The sequence below is a fragment of the Podarcis vaucheri genome (assembly GCF_965113315.1).
Source record: "Podarcis vaucheri genome assembly, chromosome: 3".
Lineage (NCBI taxonomy): Eukaryota > Metazoa > Chordata > Lepidosauria > Squamata > Lacertidae > Podarcis > Podarcis vaucheri.
Window position 1 is genome coordinate 128,055,104 of NC_138761.1, and position 18,434 is coordinate 128,073,537.

Below are 18,434 nucleotides of genomic sequence, written 5' to 3' on the forward strand. Positions count from 1 at the left end.
TAATTATTTACCTACTAGCTTAGCTTTGTGATTATATACTACATATAAAGTACTTTTTATTTTTAAAACTATCTGTGGAAATCCTAGGAATGCTGTGGCAGCGTGGCCTCAGTGTCTGGCTCCTTCTCCTGCTGCTGCTGCTGTGGAGGGGAAAGAGGGGGGAAGCAGGCCCCGGAAGCAGGGGGGGCAGCAGGAGGAGAAGGAGCCGCCCGCTGCCATGTTCCTGCCGTGACGTTGGCAATGTCAGCCCCAATCTCCCTCCCGTTGGTGCCTCTGCTTCCAAGAATGTTTGTAGCTGTCCTACCACAGCGCTCTCCACCAGTTTCCCCCAAAGTGGGTATTTCTAGCTGCTCAGGAGCTGCTTCAGTCCAAACGGGTCCAGAGCCAGTTTCTTTAGGAGCTGCCGCATCACTGGCTCTTTCACCGCAGCAGGGACCACCTCTCAGGCATTCTGGGAAGGCTGGGTGTTGGATGGAGTTGTCAATTACTTTCCTTAATAAGTGTATGAAATGATTAAGGCTCTGATTTTTAATTGTATGCGTTTATTGAAGGTTTTTTTTTTTTTAAAAAAAAGTCTCATAGTGCTTGGATCTCTGCAGCTTCTCAGCCCAGCAACCACTACCTAGAATGACCATGAGAGGATATCACATCACAAGTGGCTGAAAATCCTTGGCTGAAATTATCAGAAGAGAATGAGTTCCTTCCAACTCTAAAGTCTCTGTTCCATGTCCACTTGCCATACAAGAGTTGTATGCAAATCTGCTATGCAAACGGTTGGCATCTAAACTCCTGGCATCTAATTTAAAGTCTAGGTTCAGCCTTAGAACATATTAACTTTGACTAGATGAAAGTACCACTGAGCAAATGTAAAATGTATTATTTTCATTTGTGAATGCAGGCTAATAGTTTCAAGAAAGTAACGTGATTTATACTAAAATGGCTAACGTCTAATTTCATTTTTAAAGAAACCTGTACCTGGGCATAAGCACCTTCTACAAATAATGACAAATGTTCTAGGACAATGAATTGTTAGCAGGTATATTCCCAGGGACCTTATGACATGCAACCAGAAAAGTCGATCATTTCGTCAGTCCAGTTGTAAACAAAGACTGCAGCAGAGATGGAGCGGGCTTCCAAATGTCCAGGCGTTTCACTTCCATTTTTTCCCTTTCTAATTCTTGCTGCTTCTCCTTTATGTGGAAAGGGATGCTAGAGTGGGAGGCCACGATGGGGGAGATAAAAAACACACCAATTAATCGTAGAGTTTCATGGTCACAACAGAGTAAATTCAAAGCTGTGCACCCAAAGGTCATGCTCCTTGGCATGTAAATACACATGTAAAGGTAAAGGTAAAGGGACCCCTGACCATTAAGTCCAGTCGCGGTTGACTCAGGGGTTGCGGCGCTCATCTCACTTTATTGGCCGAGGGAGCCGGCATACAGCTTCCGGGTCATGTGGCCAGCATGACTAAGCCGCTTCTGGCGAACCAGAGCAGCACACGGAAACGCCGTTTACCTTCCCGTCGAAGTGCTGCCTATTTATCTACTTGCACTTTGTGCTTTTGAACTGCTAGGTTGGCAGGAGCAGGGACTGAGCAATGGGAGCTCACCCTGTGGCGGGGATTCGAACCGCTGACCTTCTGATCGGCAAGCCCTAGGCTCTGTGGTTTAACTCACAGCGCCACCCGCGTCCCGAAATGCACATAAAACTCATAAAACTCACCTCAAAAAGCAGACAGGCATTACAAGCTCAGAAATTTGTGCTTTGTCTACTCAGGATAGCAGTATTAGAGAAATGTCATCTCTGGTTCTACTTTAGAGGTGTTTTTCACCTGGGACTGCTGCCTAAGCTCCTTGAGGCTCTTTGTCCCCTCCCTTCCCTCATGTCAAAGGCAGGGGCCTTTGGTGCAACCTGAAGGGCAAGAGCTACAGACCTGTTGCTTTTTGCATGTGGTTCGAAGCTTCAGATCTCTGCAAGGGGAGCAAGAGTTTGGTATTCCACCAAACAGGGAAGGTACTTACCGTATTTTTTGCACCATAACACTCACTTTTTTCCTCCTAAAAAGTAAGGGGAAATGTCTGTGCGTGTTATGGAGGGAATGCCTACGGGTGGCATGCCTACGGATTTTCCTCCTCTAAAAACTATGTGCGTGTTATGGTCGGGTGCGTGTTATAGAGCGAAAAATACGGTAATTTTTTTCCACCTGGAAAAATGATGTCAGACCATCTGGATCTTCGAAAGAAGCTGCTGCCCTGACTCTATGGAGATAGCCCAGAACTGACCAATTCTCCATAGGTGAAAAGCGAGGAGGACTAAAGAAGAGAAGGTCAATGCCAAAGAGCGGCAACTGTTGCCTGAAAATAAGTTCTATCCATCATTAGATTTACCCACAGATTTGGATTATGTGGGAGCAGAAGCAGAATGACTGGAATATTTGCAGTCCTCCCACTCTGATAACAAAGGCAATGTTGCCACTACAACTGATCAACCTTCACTGCTTAATGTTTACGTCATCAGGTCCTCTCAGCTGGAAAGTCAGCAGTGCTCAATTCCCACAAAGCCTGAGCAAAGGAAGTAACCTGATATTTGCAGATCTAATCCCTCGGCTGAGATGGTAACAGAATCACTAGGAGCTATTAAACTTGGTCAGATGCCCCAAAAGAAGCCTGCTATAGGTCGTAGTGTTCCACCAGATTCTTGGAATCCAGTATGGCAATAGATCCATTAGCAGTCAGACTGCAGAAAGAGAAAACCTTGGCTCCTTCTGAGCTACAGCCATTCCCTAATGAGGCTGAGGAAGAACTGTTCAGTTCCTTCAAAATGACTTTGGCCACAATGCACAATGATATCATAAATAGACTGAGCAAAGATACAAAGTAAAAGGTCAAAAGTCAAAAATACAACACAAAGCTGGTGAAACAGTAGAACAAAAGCTTATAGAAAGAAGAATACAGGAATTCAGGAAAATGAAGAAAGGCTGCAGTGTTGTGAGTCAGGACAAGCCTGAAGTTGCTGCTTCACAAATGGCAGAGGCAAGTGCAAAGTAGTACAAACAGAATTTCTGCAGGTCATATAGTTGCTATGCATGAAACCTGGATGTTCACAGAAACTGTAGTTAATCTACAATTTACTGTTTACTATCATTACTATCATATAATGATTTACTATCATTAGTATACCAAGTAACTCCCATAAAGAGTGGCCGACCAAGAAGCGGCAGACCCTTTGAGAGCCACAGCATCCTAAGACACAGTAACTCCTCTAGAAGCCCTTGGCCCTGTTGGTCTCTCCTGGTGAAAATACAACCCTTGCCACTTACTCAGCATCTATTCTACCTCAGAGTTCCACCTTTACTAAATCTGCGAAATGAGTATCCAAGTCCACAGGTTGTATCAATGGTATATTTTAGTGTCTGAACTGATGACTTAACCAGACTCATCTTGAATTCAGCAGGATTTGCTTCTGAGCAAGTTAGGATTCTGCTTTTGGGTGCCTTAATTAGTATGGAGAAGGTCTTTTTGGAGGAAGAGCATAGGAAGAGGAGGAGGAGGAAGAGGAGGGTGGTGGTCATTATTATTATTATTATCATTATTACATCCCACACTTCCTGCCAAAGCACCCCGGCTGAGCAATCGGACCTCAAAGGACTGGGGAACTCTTGCTCTATCAGGGCTACCTCTTTGGGAATTCATTAAGTGTGCAAGGGAGCACACAGGAAAACTGACTGATTTGCAAGTATCTCTTGATGACTGAGCAATATGCATGTATTGTAGTTTATGATATACATTTTTTAAAAACTCCATATATCAGACAAAAAACCAGAAGACAGACTTGTAAAAAATAAAACTGCAGCAGACTGGAAAATACCAGATGGGAATGAACCACTTGAGGCACATCCATAGAACCCTAAGTGAATGTAGAGAGGATTTCATGAGGCCTGTGCAAGAGGCATTTGTGCAGCACAGCAGAGTTAAAGGTTTCAAAAATGCAAATGACCTTACACTAACATTTTTGTGCTCATCTCCAACATGATCTGTCAATCAAAGGAGAAATCCATTGTATATTCAAGTCAATCAAAGGGAGTTTTAGGCAAAGAAGAATTATATATTTTAAAAGCCTCTTTATACAAGCCTAAATTCTTTGTGGGTGCTCTCCCTTTTATATTCTCGCTATAAGCTGCAAAGGGCTTCAGCCACCACAGGAGGGAGGTAAAGCTACAGTTTTCTAGCTTGCACAATGGGAACTTAAAGAATTGGAAACTAAAATGAAGGAAGTAGAACCATGAAATATACCCTCATCTCTTTTACACTCTAAAATTTATAAAACCTCATAACTCCAAGGTCAGATTCTATTCTATTCTATTCCAGCTGTTTCAGGATTGGAGAAGTATTTCCTAGGGCCATTTCACATGAAACAAAATAGCCTAACAAAAAGTTAGTTTTGTTAGATTGTCAGGTGTATGTGATTAACACAAGTATTTTACAAAAATCCCGCAGAGTGCTGCTACCAAGTGTGGCTTCCTATTGTTGTTTTTTTCTGTGGCAAAACAGACACATTAATTCATCATGCATCATTTCCTACAAGAAAGGCCTTCATCTTGCATGAAGAATCCTAGAGGGTCCTGGCATCCTGCCTGAGGCGTTGTGAAGCAAAGTGGTACTGAGCTCATTGCATGGCTGGTGGATCAGATGCGGGGCCACACACCCCCCAAAGTCACTCTGGGACACCCACCTCCAACTGCTGGCCCCACCCCCACCCCGTCTGCTGAAAGATACCCCATGCCTGAGCCTAAGTTCCACCAAGACATGTAAACAATAAAGTTGTGGCCGTTTGAATTCCAGATGGTTGTCTGCCAGAGTCTGTACTCTCACACTTTGCCTTGGAATGAATGAGAGCAGGGAGGCACTGCGACTGGGACTACAATTGCTGGTCCTTCTATCTGGCTGTTGAATACTAGGTTTTAATACACTAGTTTTTGGTTTTAGGATACTGAATACTTGCTTTTAATACTTTTGCTAATTTCCTTTGTTAGTTGGACTTCAAGATATAAATAAATCACCAACTGAATCACATACAGTACAAAAAAATAAATAGTTACTTTCTTAGTTTTTCGTTGCAAGATTAACAGCTGGCTTGACCTCTTCATGTCATGCTTAAAATAAGCTCTTAAAAAATCTATTTACTAGAGTTGCAAGTGATTCTTAAGTGCTTCACCAAAAGCCCCTGAAAGCATAACCTGGATGCTCTGTGACTTAGTTCTACAGATAAACGTCTGAACCAGGACAGTGGCATATCAATTTCCCTTGCTGCTCTCTAGCTAGGGGCGGAGGCTAAAGTTTGCATTTAAAGGTAAATCTACTGAATTCACACTTTCCAATGAGAACCAAAACTCAGTCATTATGCAAATTTTGTACTTTCCCAAATTTTGCAATTCTCCAACCAACCCATGCATTATATTAGGAGAAATTGCTTGTGAAAATGTGTATATTAGTTGAAACTGCATATGAAACTGTGTTTATTAGGATGAATTAACATAAAGCGCTGAATGAAAAATGAGAAGCAGAGAGAACTGAAATTGGCATATCCTTCCCTATTCTCCAAGGGTAGGATTACTTTGTTTGTTTTAAAGCATAAAACAATAAAAGCATACAATGGCAGAGTATTAAATGAAATACTGGATACATACCAAGGAACTCCTGGCAAGTGCTGGAGAGGAATAAACGTATCTGACTGCTTTATATACTTGGAACTATTAAAAAGAAAACAAAAGTCATTTGGACTTAGGGAACAGACACGTCATTGATTTTGATTTGGTTTAGCATTACATGTGCAAAATCCTAATGCAGTTGCTGTGAGGTGCAAGTCCTTTCAATAATGGAACCCACATTTCTTGTTCAAGACTATAGAAGATATATGGATTTGTTTTTTCTTGACAATAAAATGAGTTCACTTGTAAAAATTGCCTCTGAGCTTCTACAAGTTTGGAAATTTCTCTATATAAATCTATGGCTTTTTGCTTTGGTTCCAGAAAGTCACATACAGGTCACATAGACATCAAATATTTCTCACAATATATGTACTTAGAAAGACTGCAGATTGTTTTTTAGAAATCTCTATTGAAAATAGCAAAACAATAGCATAAATCCTAGCAGCCACATCAAACGTCATTATCGCAAAATCTCTAGCTTCTTAAAGGGTTTTGATGACCAAGTGTGGCACAAAAGGCACAAGTTAATGCCCATAAGACAACTGTCGTTCTGATGGCAGGAAATCTGCGTTAAACAGTGTAAAGACAGATCTGTGTGTCTCCTTTGGGAAGACAAAGATTTACAGGACCAGTCTGGCAATATTTTATTCCATTATCAAGCTGTAATTTCCTCTCCAAGATCCTCTTCCCATTGTAACCTTAAGTTTATGAAAGACTTGTGTATTAACATCTAACATTAAGCTATGCATTTTTGAAATGAAACCTTTGCTATGCTGAACAGGGTCTAGAATAAAGGATTCAAAACAATAGCTTGGGCCTTAATAGAGATGTAGGTCATAAAGTATGATATGTGGTGGGGTTGCACTCCAGTGACCTCTTGCCTGCTCTGTAGTTGAGGCCCACTTAGAGGCATAGGCCGAGTATAAAAGGTTGGCATGAAAAACAAGCACTGTGTTTTCCAAGGTGGAAGATACAGATATTTGTCTAAACAAAAAGGATGGTGAAGCAGTAGTAACAAAAGGGAGAGACTTGAAGAAAGTCTTGATCAAGGTGGGGAACCTCCACCCTGCAGCCATAGTTACAGCTGGTATGGGTCCCAATTTGGGTTGCAAAGGCACACCTGACACCGTGCGTCACCATGTGCTGGACAGGAAGGGATTCAGCAGCCAAGGAACAATTAGGAGTCTTAGAATTGTGTCATTTTATTGAGATCAATATTTTAGTCATGTTGGACTCAGGTGCTGTATCTTATTGCATTTATAGTTTTGTATATGATTCACTTTTTATTAATGTGTGTACGGTCATACCTTGGTTGTCGAATGGAATCCGTTCCAGAAGTCCGTTTGACTTCTAAAAACGTTCAAAAACCAAAGCGCAGCTGCTGATTAGCTGCAGGAGCTTCCTGCACTCAGTCGGAAGCTGCATTGGATGTTTGGCTTCCAAAGAACGTTAGCAAACTGCAACACTCACTTCTGGGTTTGTGGCGTTCAGGAGCCAAAATGTTTGAGTCACAAGGCGTTTGAGAACCAAGGTACGACTGTATATTGTTTAGAGAGATTTATTGCTTAATTGTGTCACTTTAAATGTGGAATGTGATGATCACTGTTATCATCAGCCATCACAGGGCTGAGTGTGGAACTTGCCTCCCAAAGTTCACTGGAGGCAGGGTTGGTCCCAGTTTGTGGAAGTCTTTGCTTTGTTCTGGATAGGCATAAGGGTGGTCTCCCAGTGTCACCAATGGAATACCATTTCTGGAGGCCTCTTCAGTCACTGTGATGACAAATAAAAACACAACTAGATAGGACACGGGGGACAAAAGTTTAGTTTCTACCATTTGAACCATAGAAAAAGATCCATTTGAGTCATGCACATAGATAACATTAATTTAAAGCTATGTATGCCACTATAACCCCTTCATGGATCCCTGCCTTGTTGTGGCGAAGGGGCTTGAATAACCCCAAGAAGCTCTGAGCCATGCCGTGCAGGACCACCCAAGACGGACAGGTCATAGCCGAGAGTTTAGACTAAATGTGATCCAACTGGAGAAGGAACTGGCAAACCACTCCAGTATTTTGCCAAGAAAACTCCATGGACATAAAAAAAAGGAGACGCTTTGAGAAGAAAGCGAGTTTCCAAGGCATGCTCTGGTTCATAGGGTCACGGAGTGTTGAGCACGACTAAGATGACTAAACAACAAATGCCACTATAAACCTAAAACCACTTTCTTTAATTTTAAATAGAAGCATCTGCAGTACCGGATTATGGTGAAATCTACACACATATAAAAACGCTGTGAAAATGTTTTTTTTAAAAAAAAGTTTTGAAAAATACATTGAATTTGGCATAGGTCACTGTCGCCGTTTAGTGTCACATTTGTATATTGCACTTTACAACACATTTAAAATGTTTTATTTGCAGCTGTGTAGATGAGTCCACAGTCACACTCTTGAAATGCTACAATTCTGACCCATGATGCATGCTGTCCTTCTTTAGGAGAGGGTTGGGGGGGGCAAGGCAGTTGCTCTTGTGTGATCTCTTAGTGGCCTTTGATATCTTGGTGGCATTGGATCTGCAACCAATCAGGGCAAGGAATAACACGGAACTAGACAACAAGTGGCAGGTTTTCGGAAACCTTTCAGTAAACATTTCAGGCCCGCCTTCTTGATCACAGAAATATTCAAGCCAAAGCATTAACATATCTATACCCCCATTTTCACAGAGTATAAAGCACCTCACACAACTGAAAACAAAATTTAAAATAACGTGAATAAACAAAAAGCAATGTTAAAAGAGCAACAGATTTTCAGAGCCTTGGAGGCAGGGGGCAAGGCTATAGGTATGGGAAAAAATGATAATCATCTATACCAGGGGTGACTAACCAAGGACTTGAAGGTGGCACCCAGTCCCCTAAGAGATGTTGTGGCCCCTGAACCATCAACATTTCTCATTTGTAGATGGCTTTATTCTAACAAGTGTTGACTGCTCCAGTGGATCCACAGCGGTGACAATATGCTGTCAAATGGATGTGGGTGGGTGTTCACTTCCAACCCCGTTTAAAAATCACTAAAATGTTTTAAACTATTATTTTTTAAAAAAAAAATGCTTTAAAAAAATGCTCATTGTTCCCACGTCTCCCATTGCGACACTGTGATTCCAGAGGTTATATACGCGTGTGTGTGTGTGTGTGTGTGTGTGTGTGTGTGTGTGTAATGGCACCCACCCACCCCACCCCCCGCACATGCACACTGTAATGCCAGTCAGCTTTGTGGCTTCACAAGGAGCCCCAAAGTGATACCGTTTGAAATGTTTTAAATTATCTGTCTATATTTACAGACCACTCTTGTGGGCCCTGATGCAATTTGGTGATGACAAAATGTTTTGTGACACCCCTCCCCTCATTCCTCCTTTTTTAAAATGGCAAATTTGGGGAGCACACACTTTGACATCCCCACTTCCAGCTGTAGCTCACAGAGATTTGACCTCAGTGCAGTTTTTGGCCTGAAAAGTTGAGTGACCTGTACATTGAAAAATGAAAAGGAGACAAAACTCACATGTGGCTGATTCCACCTTGGAAAATGTGGATGAAAACATGAGAACTGAACCTCATAGTTTTGGTAGCCCAAAACTTTAAGATATTAAGATAAAGAATTAAAAGAGGTTTCTGTGGTGTTACCATATTTCTTCTTTCCAAAGCACATTTCCACTGTCCTTTCAGATGTTGTGGTTTTGTTTCTGAGGTGTACACCCTCAAAGAAACACTTTTTCCCCGTGTGATAAGTGTGACCAAAGGAACTTGGATAAAATGTCCATTCTGTGTCTGAATCCTCATTATCTCCTAAAGAAGAGAGAGAAATTGTAAGAATGGCTGAGCTTTCTTTTCTTTTTATCTATTTATAGTAATTTGAAAAATAAAGAATAATTCAACAACATTTCAAATTCAACTTTTAGTCATTCAGCCTAGGACTTCCCCTCCATCCCTCCATGGTTCCCCCAAAATTCCAACTCCTGCTGCGTATTATAATTATTCTAAGTCTTCACTTCTTCCTAAAAAATCCCTCCACCGTACCTTGGATCTCAAACGCCTTGGCTCCCGAACAAATCGGCTCCCAAACAGTCAAAACCCAGAAGTGAGTGTTTTTCGAACGATTTTTGGAAGCCGAATATCCAGCGTGGCTTCTGTGGCTTCCGATTGGCTGCAAGATGCTCCTGCAGCCAATCAGAAGCTGCGCCTTGGTTTTTGAACGGTTCCAGGAGTCGAACGGACTCCCAGAACGCATTCTGTTCGAGAACCAAGGTACGGCTGTACTTTGCACTGCTGTCTTTTCTCAAATCCTACTTGCGTTTTATCAGGTTTCCATGGAGTTTTTCAGTAATCTATTGCAAATGTATACATGGTTGCCATGAGGTAGACGACATCACATACTCTTCTGCTGATTTGCCCCCTGTACACAACGCCTAGAGAGAAATTTATATTTCTGATTCTTAATTGGTTGATCCACACAGGAAGTGCCCGTTGAACTCCTAGCAGATTAATAATAATAATAATAATAATAATAATAATAATACAGTGGTGCCTCGCAAGACGAAACTAATTCGTTCTGTGAGTCTTTTCGTCTTGCGATGTTTTTCGTCTTGCGAAGCACGGTCCGTCGGAACTGCGCCTCTTCAAGCGGCTTTTAAAAAAAAGCGCAAGACGTTTTCATCTTGCGAAGCAAGCCCATAGGGAAATTCGTCTAGCGAAGCAACGCAAAAAGGCAAAACCCTTTCGTCTAGCGAGTTTTTCGTCTTGCGAGGCATTCGTCTTGCAGGGCATCTTATACCCCGCCCATCTGGCTGGGCTTTCCCAGCCACTCTGGGTGGCTTCCAACAAAATATTAAAATGCATCAAACATTAAAATGTTCCCTAAGCAGGGCTGCCTTCAGATGTCTTCTAAAAGTTTGGTAGTTGTTGTTCTCTTTGACATCTGGTGGGAGGGCGTTCCACAGAGCGGGTGCCTCTACCGAGAAGGCCCTCTGCCTGGTTCCCTGTAACTTGGCTTCTCGCAGGGAGGAAACTGCCAGAAGGCCCTCGGCTCTGGACCTCAGTGTCTGGGCTGAACGACGGGGGTGGAGACGCACCACGTGGCCAAATTTGTGAATTTATTTTTATGTTGTAAATTGTTACAGGTTGCGTTGTACGATTTTAGATGAAAGTTTCCTTTCTCATCTATTGTAAAGGCCTTTGGCTATAAACAATAAAATTGATTGAATGAGCTTTTAAATAATCCACAAACATTTTTCAGTCCTCCTTAAAGTCTGTCTCTTTTTTATCTCCAATTTAACAAGTCAAACTTGCCAGTTCTACATATTCTGTCAATTTCAGCTGCCATTTTTCTCTAGTAGGTAGCACCTCTTGACGTCATTTTTGAGCTTACAATATTTGTGTTTCCGTTATTGCATAAAGAAATAGATTCACCTGTTTTGGAGCAACATCTGTTCCAGTTATCCCTAATAAAAAGGCCTCTGGTCTTTTTGGGACAGTTAGTTTAAGTATCTTTTTTATCTCATTATAGATCAGCTCCCAAACGTCTTTAGCCACTTTACATGTCCACCACATGTGGGAAAATAAACCTTCTTTACACTTCCAACAGACATCTGGTGCTGATTTAGACATCTTTGCCAATTAATATGGTGTTAGGTACCACCTGTATATCATTTTCAGGAAGGTGGGCAAACCATACTAAGACCATGGACTTGCTCCAGGGCATGGGAATTGGGGCCAAGTCCAGAGAGGGGCATTGGGAGAGGGCCTCTCAGCTATTTAATACCTTTATGAAGCTGCTGGGAGCTTTATCAGCAGTTTGGGGGCAAGGTGCCATCAGCTTGCTGATGACCCACACATGAATCAGGAGAGACCATGCACCCAAATAATTACCGCCCAGTCAGTCTGACATCAATAGCAGGGAAGATTCTGGAGCAGATCATTAAGCAAACAGTCTGTGAGCACCTAGAAAGGAATGCTGTGATCACCAATAGTCAGCATGGATTTCTGAAAAATAAGTCATGTCAGACTAACCTGATCTCGTTTTTTGACAGAATTACAAGCCTGGTAGATGAAGGGAACGCAGTGGATGTAGCCTACCTTGATTTCAGCAAGGCATTTGACAAGGTGCCCCATGATATTCTTGTAAAGAAGCTGGTAAAATGCGGCCTTGACTATGCTACCACTCAGTGGATTTGTAACTGGCTGACTGACCGAACCCAAAGGGTGCTCATCAATGGTTCCTCTTCATCCTGGAGAAGAGTGACTAGTGGGGTGCCACAGGGTTCTGTCTTGGGCCCGGTCTTATTCAACATCTTTATCAACGACTTGGATGATGGACTCAAGGGCATCCTGATCAAATTTGCAGATGACACCAAACTGGGAGGGGTGGCTAACACCCCAGAGGACAGGATCACACTTCAGAACGACCTCGACAGATTAGAGAACTGGGCAAAAATAAACAAGATGAACAGGGAGAAATGTAAAGTATTGCACTTGGGCAAAAAAAATGAGAGGCACAAATACAAGATGGGTGACACCTGGCTTGAGAGCAGTACATGTGAAAAGGATCTAGGAGTCTTGGTTGACCACAAACTTGACATGAGCCAACAGTGTGACGCGGCAGCTAAAAAAGCCAATGCAATTCTGGGCTGCATCAATAGGAGTATAGCATCTAGATCAAGGGAAGTAATAGTGCCACTGTATTCTGCTCTGGTCAGACCACACCTGGAGTACTGTGTCCAGTTCTGGGCACCACAATTCAAGAAGGACACTGACAAACTGGAACGTGTCCAGAGGAGGGCAACCAAAATGGTCAAAGGCCTGGAAACGATGCCTTATGAGGAACGGCTAAGGGAGCTGGGCATGTTTAGCCTGGAGAAGAGGAGGTTAAGGGGTGATATGATAGCCATGTTCAAATATATAAAAGGATGTCATATAGAGGATGGAGAAAGGTTGTTTTCTGCTGCTCCAGAGAAGCGGACACGGAGCAATGGATGCAAACTACAAGAAAGAAGATTCCACCTAAACATTAGGAAGAACTTCCTGACAGTAAGAGCTGTTTGACAGTGGAATTTGCTGCCAAGGAGTGTGGTGGAGTCTCCTACTTTGGAGGTCTTTAAGCAGAGGCTTGACAACCATATGTCAGGAGTGCTCTGATGGTGTTTCCTGCTTGGCAGGGGGTTGGACTCGATGGCCCTTGTGGTCTCTTCCAACTCTATGATTCTATGATTCTATGATTCCCTGGACACAGGGGTGAAATGGGTGAGGAAAAACCAGCTGAGCTTGAATCCTGGCAAGATAGAGACACAATGGTTGAGTAGCTCCCATGTCTGAGAAACTGGTCAGTTGCCTGCCCTGGGCAGGGTTGCAGTTTGGGGGTGCTTCTGGCACCATTTCTGTCCCTGAAGACTCAGGCAGCTTCATTGGCTAGAAGAGCCTTTTATCAGCTGCAACTGGTTGGGCAGCTGTGGCCATTCCTGGACCCGGAAAGTCTTACAACAGTACTTCATGCATTGGTTATTTCAAGACTGGATGACTGCAGTGCACTTCATGTTGGGCTGCCCTTGCACCTGATCCAGAAGCACAATTGCTGATAGGAGTGAGGCCTTGTCTGTGTATGTCACCTGTGCTCAGAGAGCTGCCCTGGCTGCTGATTTGCTACTGGGCCAAATTCAAGGTAAAGTCCATAACAACTTGGGACCAATGTAGCTTCAAGATCCCCTCACTCTACATGTGCCACTTTGATTGGCAGAATCGGCACTAAAACAGGTGCCAGATGACACACACCTGTTCTGCATTTGTAAGAACTCACTCATTTCATATGGCAGCAGCTGCACTCTAGAACTCCCTACCTGTTGAGGGAGTTTGCTGTACAGTTACTCATTTTGGCTCCTGCTAAAAACATCATTGTTTAGACAAGCTGACCCAGATGCTTAGAAAGCTGAGGTAGCTTTCAACTTCAATACATAACATTAACTTGTGTATTAAGCCAAGGGTGGGCAACCTAAGGCCCGGGGGCCGGATGCGGCCCAATCGCCTTCTCAATCCGGCCTGCGGATGGTCCGGGAATCAGCATGTTTTTACATGAGTAGAATGTGTGCTTTTATTTAAAATGCATCTCTGGGTTATTTGTGGGACATAGGAATTCATTCATTCATTTATTTTTCAAAATATAGTCTGGCCCACCACATGGTCTGAGGGACGATGGACCGGCCCACGGCTGATCAAGGTTGCCGAACCCTGCTTTAAGCCCAAATCCAATTTGTCATGGCCAGTGGCTAGTACAAGAAAGTTATTTGGATTTGGCTCTAAGTATGGTTGTGATTTTTTCTTGATTTTATTGTCTGAACAAAGAAACACTTTGAGGTATCTTACAAGCAAGCGGTGTATACATTTCCTGAAACAAATAAGATGTAGACTAGGAATTAATTCTCTGAGAGGGGGAGACGTGGAATCAAGGACCCCAAAACACCAGCAATTTCCCACACAGGCCACCACTGTAATGCTGCCCCCAACGGTCATGTCGCCTCCTGTGTTTTGGCTTCCACAAGGTGCTGGAGGAAGCCGGTGACAAATGTATTTGCCATTCCAGCCTGCTAGGACTGCAGTCAGGGGCCCTGCAATGCCTCAGTGGAGCAGCCGTGTAGAGGGGGGTCGCAGTGCCATCTGGGAGTCATTTGCGTGTGAGCTGCTTGGACCTTTGTGCACATTGGGGTGGCTTTATGTCTGGAGACCTTGGCAGAAACCTCCATGCAAACTGCCAGCCTTTCATGGCACTATTTCTTCAGTGTTACTCACGAGAAGACTTCTTCTGCAGTTGGACCTCTGCAAATTGGTCACTTTCTTTTACCAGATTTGCTTTAGGTGGAGGTTCACTGGAATGCTTAGGAGAGGCAGAAGAGGAATTTTGAGAAGGATCATGCCTGACAAAAACAAAATGGAAGGAAAGGATCACTTACTTATTAGTTGTCAGATGAAACCCATACTGGCTGAATATTTATGCATCTGGAACCTACCCAGAGGGATCTGCTTCTTGGGAGGGCTGACAGGATGCGTCTGGATTTTCTTGCCTGCCATCGTGCTGGAGGGATGCTAATATTGTGTCTTGTTTCTGGGGCTCAGTGGATTTTCCTGTTGCGTTGCTTAGTTCTGGAAGGCAAGCAGCAATAAATAAACTTCCTCTGAAGTCAGCCGAAGATGCCTAGACACATGGCAAATAAACAAAAAAACACTTCTGACTTTGCAGGATCCTGGTATTATACTTGCAGGAAGAAAACATCCTTTTGTGGAAACATACAAGACTACAACTCTTTAGCCCTGCCTTGACCAACTGCAGAACCAGAGTTGTACTTCACGTTAAAAGGCTACATGTTTCCCTTCACACGGAGGCAGCTACTAATGGCTAATTATTTACACCTGTTTACACATATCCAGATGGACATGACTTTGTGGGCTAACATAATAAAATCAGCCTCAAGGAATCTAGATGGGATTTACTTACTTACTTACTTAAGGTAAAGGTAAAGGGACCCCTGACCATTAGGTCCAGTCGTGGCCAACTCTGCAGTTGCGGCGTTCATCTCGCTTTACTGACCGAGGGAGCCGTCGTACAGCTTCTGGGCCATGTGGCCAGCATGACTAAGCCGCTTATGGCGAACCAGAGCAGCGCACGGAAACGCCATTTACCTTCCCGCCAGAGCAGTACCTATTTATCTACTTGCACTTTGACATGCTTTCAAACTGCTAGGTTGGCAGGAGCAGGGACTAAACAACGGGAGCTCAACCCGTCGCGGGGATTCGAACCGCTGACCTTCTGATCAGCAAGTCCTAGGCTCTGTGGTTTAACCCACAGTGCCACCCGCGTCCCACTTACTTACTGGCAGCTAAAAACATATACAATATATTAGTTTAAAAGTAATTAAACTATAATAAAATTAAAATGATATCAAAACAAACCAATAAAATACAGAGAGTAACAACTGCACAGCACAATTCAAAGCCCTTTCCTTCAAATCAGTTGGTTCCCCAAAGCCTGCCAGAATGATACTGTCTTCCCCTGCAGGTGGAAGGACCGTGAGGAAGGAGCTGGCCTGGCCTCCAAAGCCTGGGAACTGCTACCAAAAAGGCCCTCAGGTGAAGCCCTCCCCCTCTGTGCCTCTGCATGAGGTACCGTATTTTTCGCCCTATAGGACGCACCGGCCCATAGGACGCACCTATTTTTGGGGGAGGGGGAAATCAAGGGGGAAAAAATTATTTCCCCCCAGGTTTGCGCAGCCATCCCCAAGCTAGAAGAGGGAGAAGGAGCGCTCCGTCTCCCTCTTCCGCCTTCAGGGACAGCTTGGCCCGCTATCCCCCGAGCTTGTGGGGCTGGCGGGGGGAGAAGCAAGCTTGCTTCTCCCCCCGCCCGCCTCCAGATCAGGTCGGGGAATAGCGGGATGGCGATGCTTCGCCATCCCCCTATCCCCCGAGCTTGTGGGGCTGGCGGGGGGGGGGGAGAAGCAGGCTTGCTTCCACCCCCCAGATCAGGTTGGGGAATAGCGGGGTGGCGGCGCTGCGCCTCCCCGCTGTCCCCAGCTTTTGGGTGCAGGCTGCTGCCCGCAAGCCTTGCGAGCCCGCGGGACATCCCGCCGGGCTTGCAAGACTTGGGATAGCTTCCTGAAGCCTGGAGAGCGAGAGGGGTCGGTGCGCACGGACCCCCCTCACTCTCCAGGCTTCAGCGAAAGCCTGCATTCGCCCCATAAGACGCAGGCACATTTCCCCTTCATTTTTGGAGGGGGGAAAGTGCGTCCTATAGGGCGAAAAATACGGTACCTCTGGAATTTGTTTTGATTGGTTCATGACGCGCTCTGCTTTCTTTTAATTGCACTAGAGACTTGTGTCCCTTAGCATCCAGCAAATTTTCTTTGCCCTGTGTGACATACCCTCCAACATTTCTGCGATGAAAATAGGGATGTCTCTTTCCATAATCCTAATTTTACTAATTATACCCCACACATCTTACTGGGTTGCTTCAGCGACTCTGGGCAGCTTCCAACATATATAAAAACATAATAAAACATTTCTAAAAACCTTCCCTAAACTGGATTGCCTTCAGACAGCTTGGGGTTTGGATAACTCCAGATTCTGCCCAAATACCTGTTTTCCAGCTTTAGCTAGCCTCTTTTCCTTGCTATTTATTTATTTATTAAATTTGTATACTGCCCTTCATACATAGATTTCGGGACAGTTAACAACATAAAAACACAAAATACATAATAAAAAGCACAAGCACACATACACACAAAAGCCAACATCCCCCCTCCCATAAACACAAAAGGGCATTGGACAACAATATGTCAAAGGCCTGGTTAAAGAGGAACATTTTCGCCTGGCAGCATAAGGTGTAAAAAAAGGTAGGTAAAGTTAAAGGACCCTTGGACAGTTAAGTCCAGTCAAAGGTGACTATGGGGTTGCGGTGCTCATCTTGCTTCAGGCCAAGGGAGCTGGCATTTGTCCACAGACAACTTTCCGGGTCTTGTGGCCAGCAGGACTAAACCGCTTCTGGCACAACAGGACACCAAGACAGAAACACCATTTATCTTCCCACTGCAGTGATACCTTTTTATCTACTTGCACTGGTGCACTTTCAAACTGCTAGGTTGGCAGAGGCTGGGACAGAACAACAGGAGCCGACCCCGTCGCAGGGATTCAAATTGCTGACCTTCTGATCAGCAAGCCCAAGGGGCTCAGCGATTTTAACCACAGCACCACCTGCATCCCTAACTTATTAGCCAGCTTGTAATGAAATGTGAATCACAGCCGACAGAGTTTGAGTTTTTGATAACATGATCACAAAATGAACAGCTACAAGGCGGTGAATCCCTTCCCTGCAGATGGCACAAGCTCAGAGGAATATATCTCGTTCCAAGTCAGAGCATTTCTCACTTTAATTCACTTGTTAAATGCAGCAGTGCAGCGATTAAACATTGAGCCACGGAAGGCACAGGAACACAGGAAGTTGCCTTACGCTGAGTCAGACCAGGGCTGTCTGCACTGACTGCCACGGCTCTCCAGGGTTTCAGGCAGGAGTAATTCCCAGCCTTTCCTGGCAATGCTGGGTTCAAACCTGGGACTTTCTATACAAAGCATGAGCTCTGCTGCTGAGTTATGGCTCCTCCCAAGTCCTAAAGGCAGGCAACAAAATCATTCTGATTCAAAATTTAGCCTTAGACTGAGAAACAATGCATTACCAGCAGCCCTCCCCATGCTTGCTATGCTCCGCACTCATTTGACTCTGAGCTGCAAGGGCCCAGGGGTCTTTGCACCAGGGAGTTTCAGTACAAACCCCCATCTGCGCCCGCCATCCTGCTGTCGCCTGGGTGCCAAGGAAACAGAAGCAAACAAAAGAAGGGAATTCCAGTGAGATTGTCTGCTCCCTACTTAGATTTCTCAAGGACTGTTGTCATTCAACAAGGTCAGGTTCATGACTTTGTTCCTTCAAACACCCTGAAAAATAGACATCCTGTAACTAGATGCAAAATTTACAAAAACCATTCATCAAAATCTATAAACAAATCCAAACTTAGGATTTTAGCATAAGGTAAATCCATACACAAACCTTTGGCCACCACAGTCCTGAGGAGTCACTGCCACTAGGCGTTGGCTGCTCTGACCTGCTTTTGTGCAGCGAACAAATCCGTGGCCCTCCCGGTGCCCCAAGCCCAG

The 18,434-nt window shown here is 44.2% G+C and overlaps 1 protein-coding gene across 3 annotated transcripts; it reads right to left on the reverse strand.

Annotated features, from left to right (window-relative positions):
- Positions 1–522: 522 nt before the first annotated feature.
- On the reverse strand, positions 523–18,106 carry SPATS1 (spermatogenesis associated serine rich 1). 3 transcript variants are annotated; one of them, XM_082215826.1, is made up of 7 exons: positions 17,960–18,106; positions 14,747–14,879; positions 14,529–14,653; positions 9,381–9,542; positions 7,351–7,477; positions 5,687–5,749; positions 523–1,209 (listed from the first exon to the last, which is right to left on the reverse strand). In XM_082215826.1, the coding sequence occupies exons 1-7, from the start codon at positions 17,973–17,975 to the stop codon at positions 1,080–1,082; spliced, it is 756 nt and encodes a 251-aa protein (XP_082071952.1). In that variant the 5' UTR covers positions 17,976–18,106; the 3' UTR covers positions 523–1,079. The 3 variants fall into 3 exon arrangements, with proteins under 3 accessions (XP_082071952.1, XP_082071951.1, XP_082071950.1); XM_082215825.1 differs by having other exon boundaries at positions 18,055–18,088; XM_082215824.1 differs by having other exon boundaries at positions 14,747–14,931; positions 18,055–18,078.
- Positions 18,107–18,434: the final 328 nt, after the last annotated feature.

Excerpts from the sequence above, each read along its gene's own strand:
- SPATS1 (XM_082215824.1), bottom strand. Across the intron at positions 9,543-14,528 it reads ACTGCAGAAGAAGTCTTCTC|GAGATAATGAGGATTCAGAC; the intron begins GTGAGTAACACT and ends TCTCTTCTTTAG. Across the intron at positions 5,750-7,350 it reads CCTCCAGTGAACTTTGGGAG|TTCCAAGTATATAAAGCAGT; the intron begins GCAAGTTCCACA and ends TCTTTTTAATAG.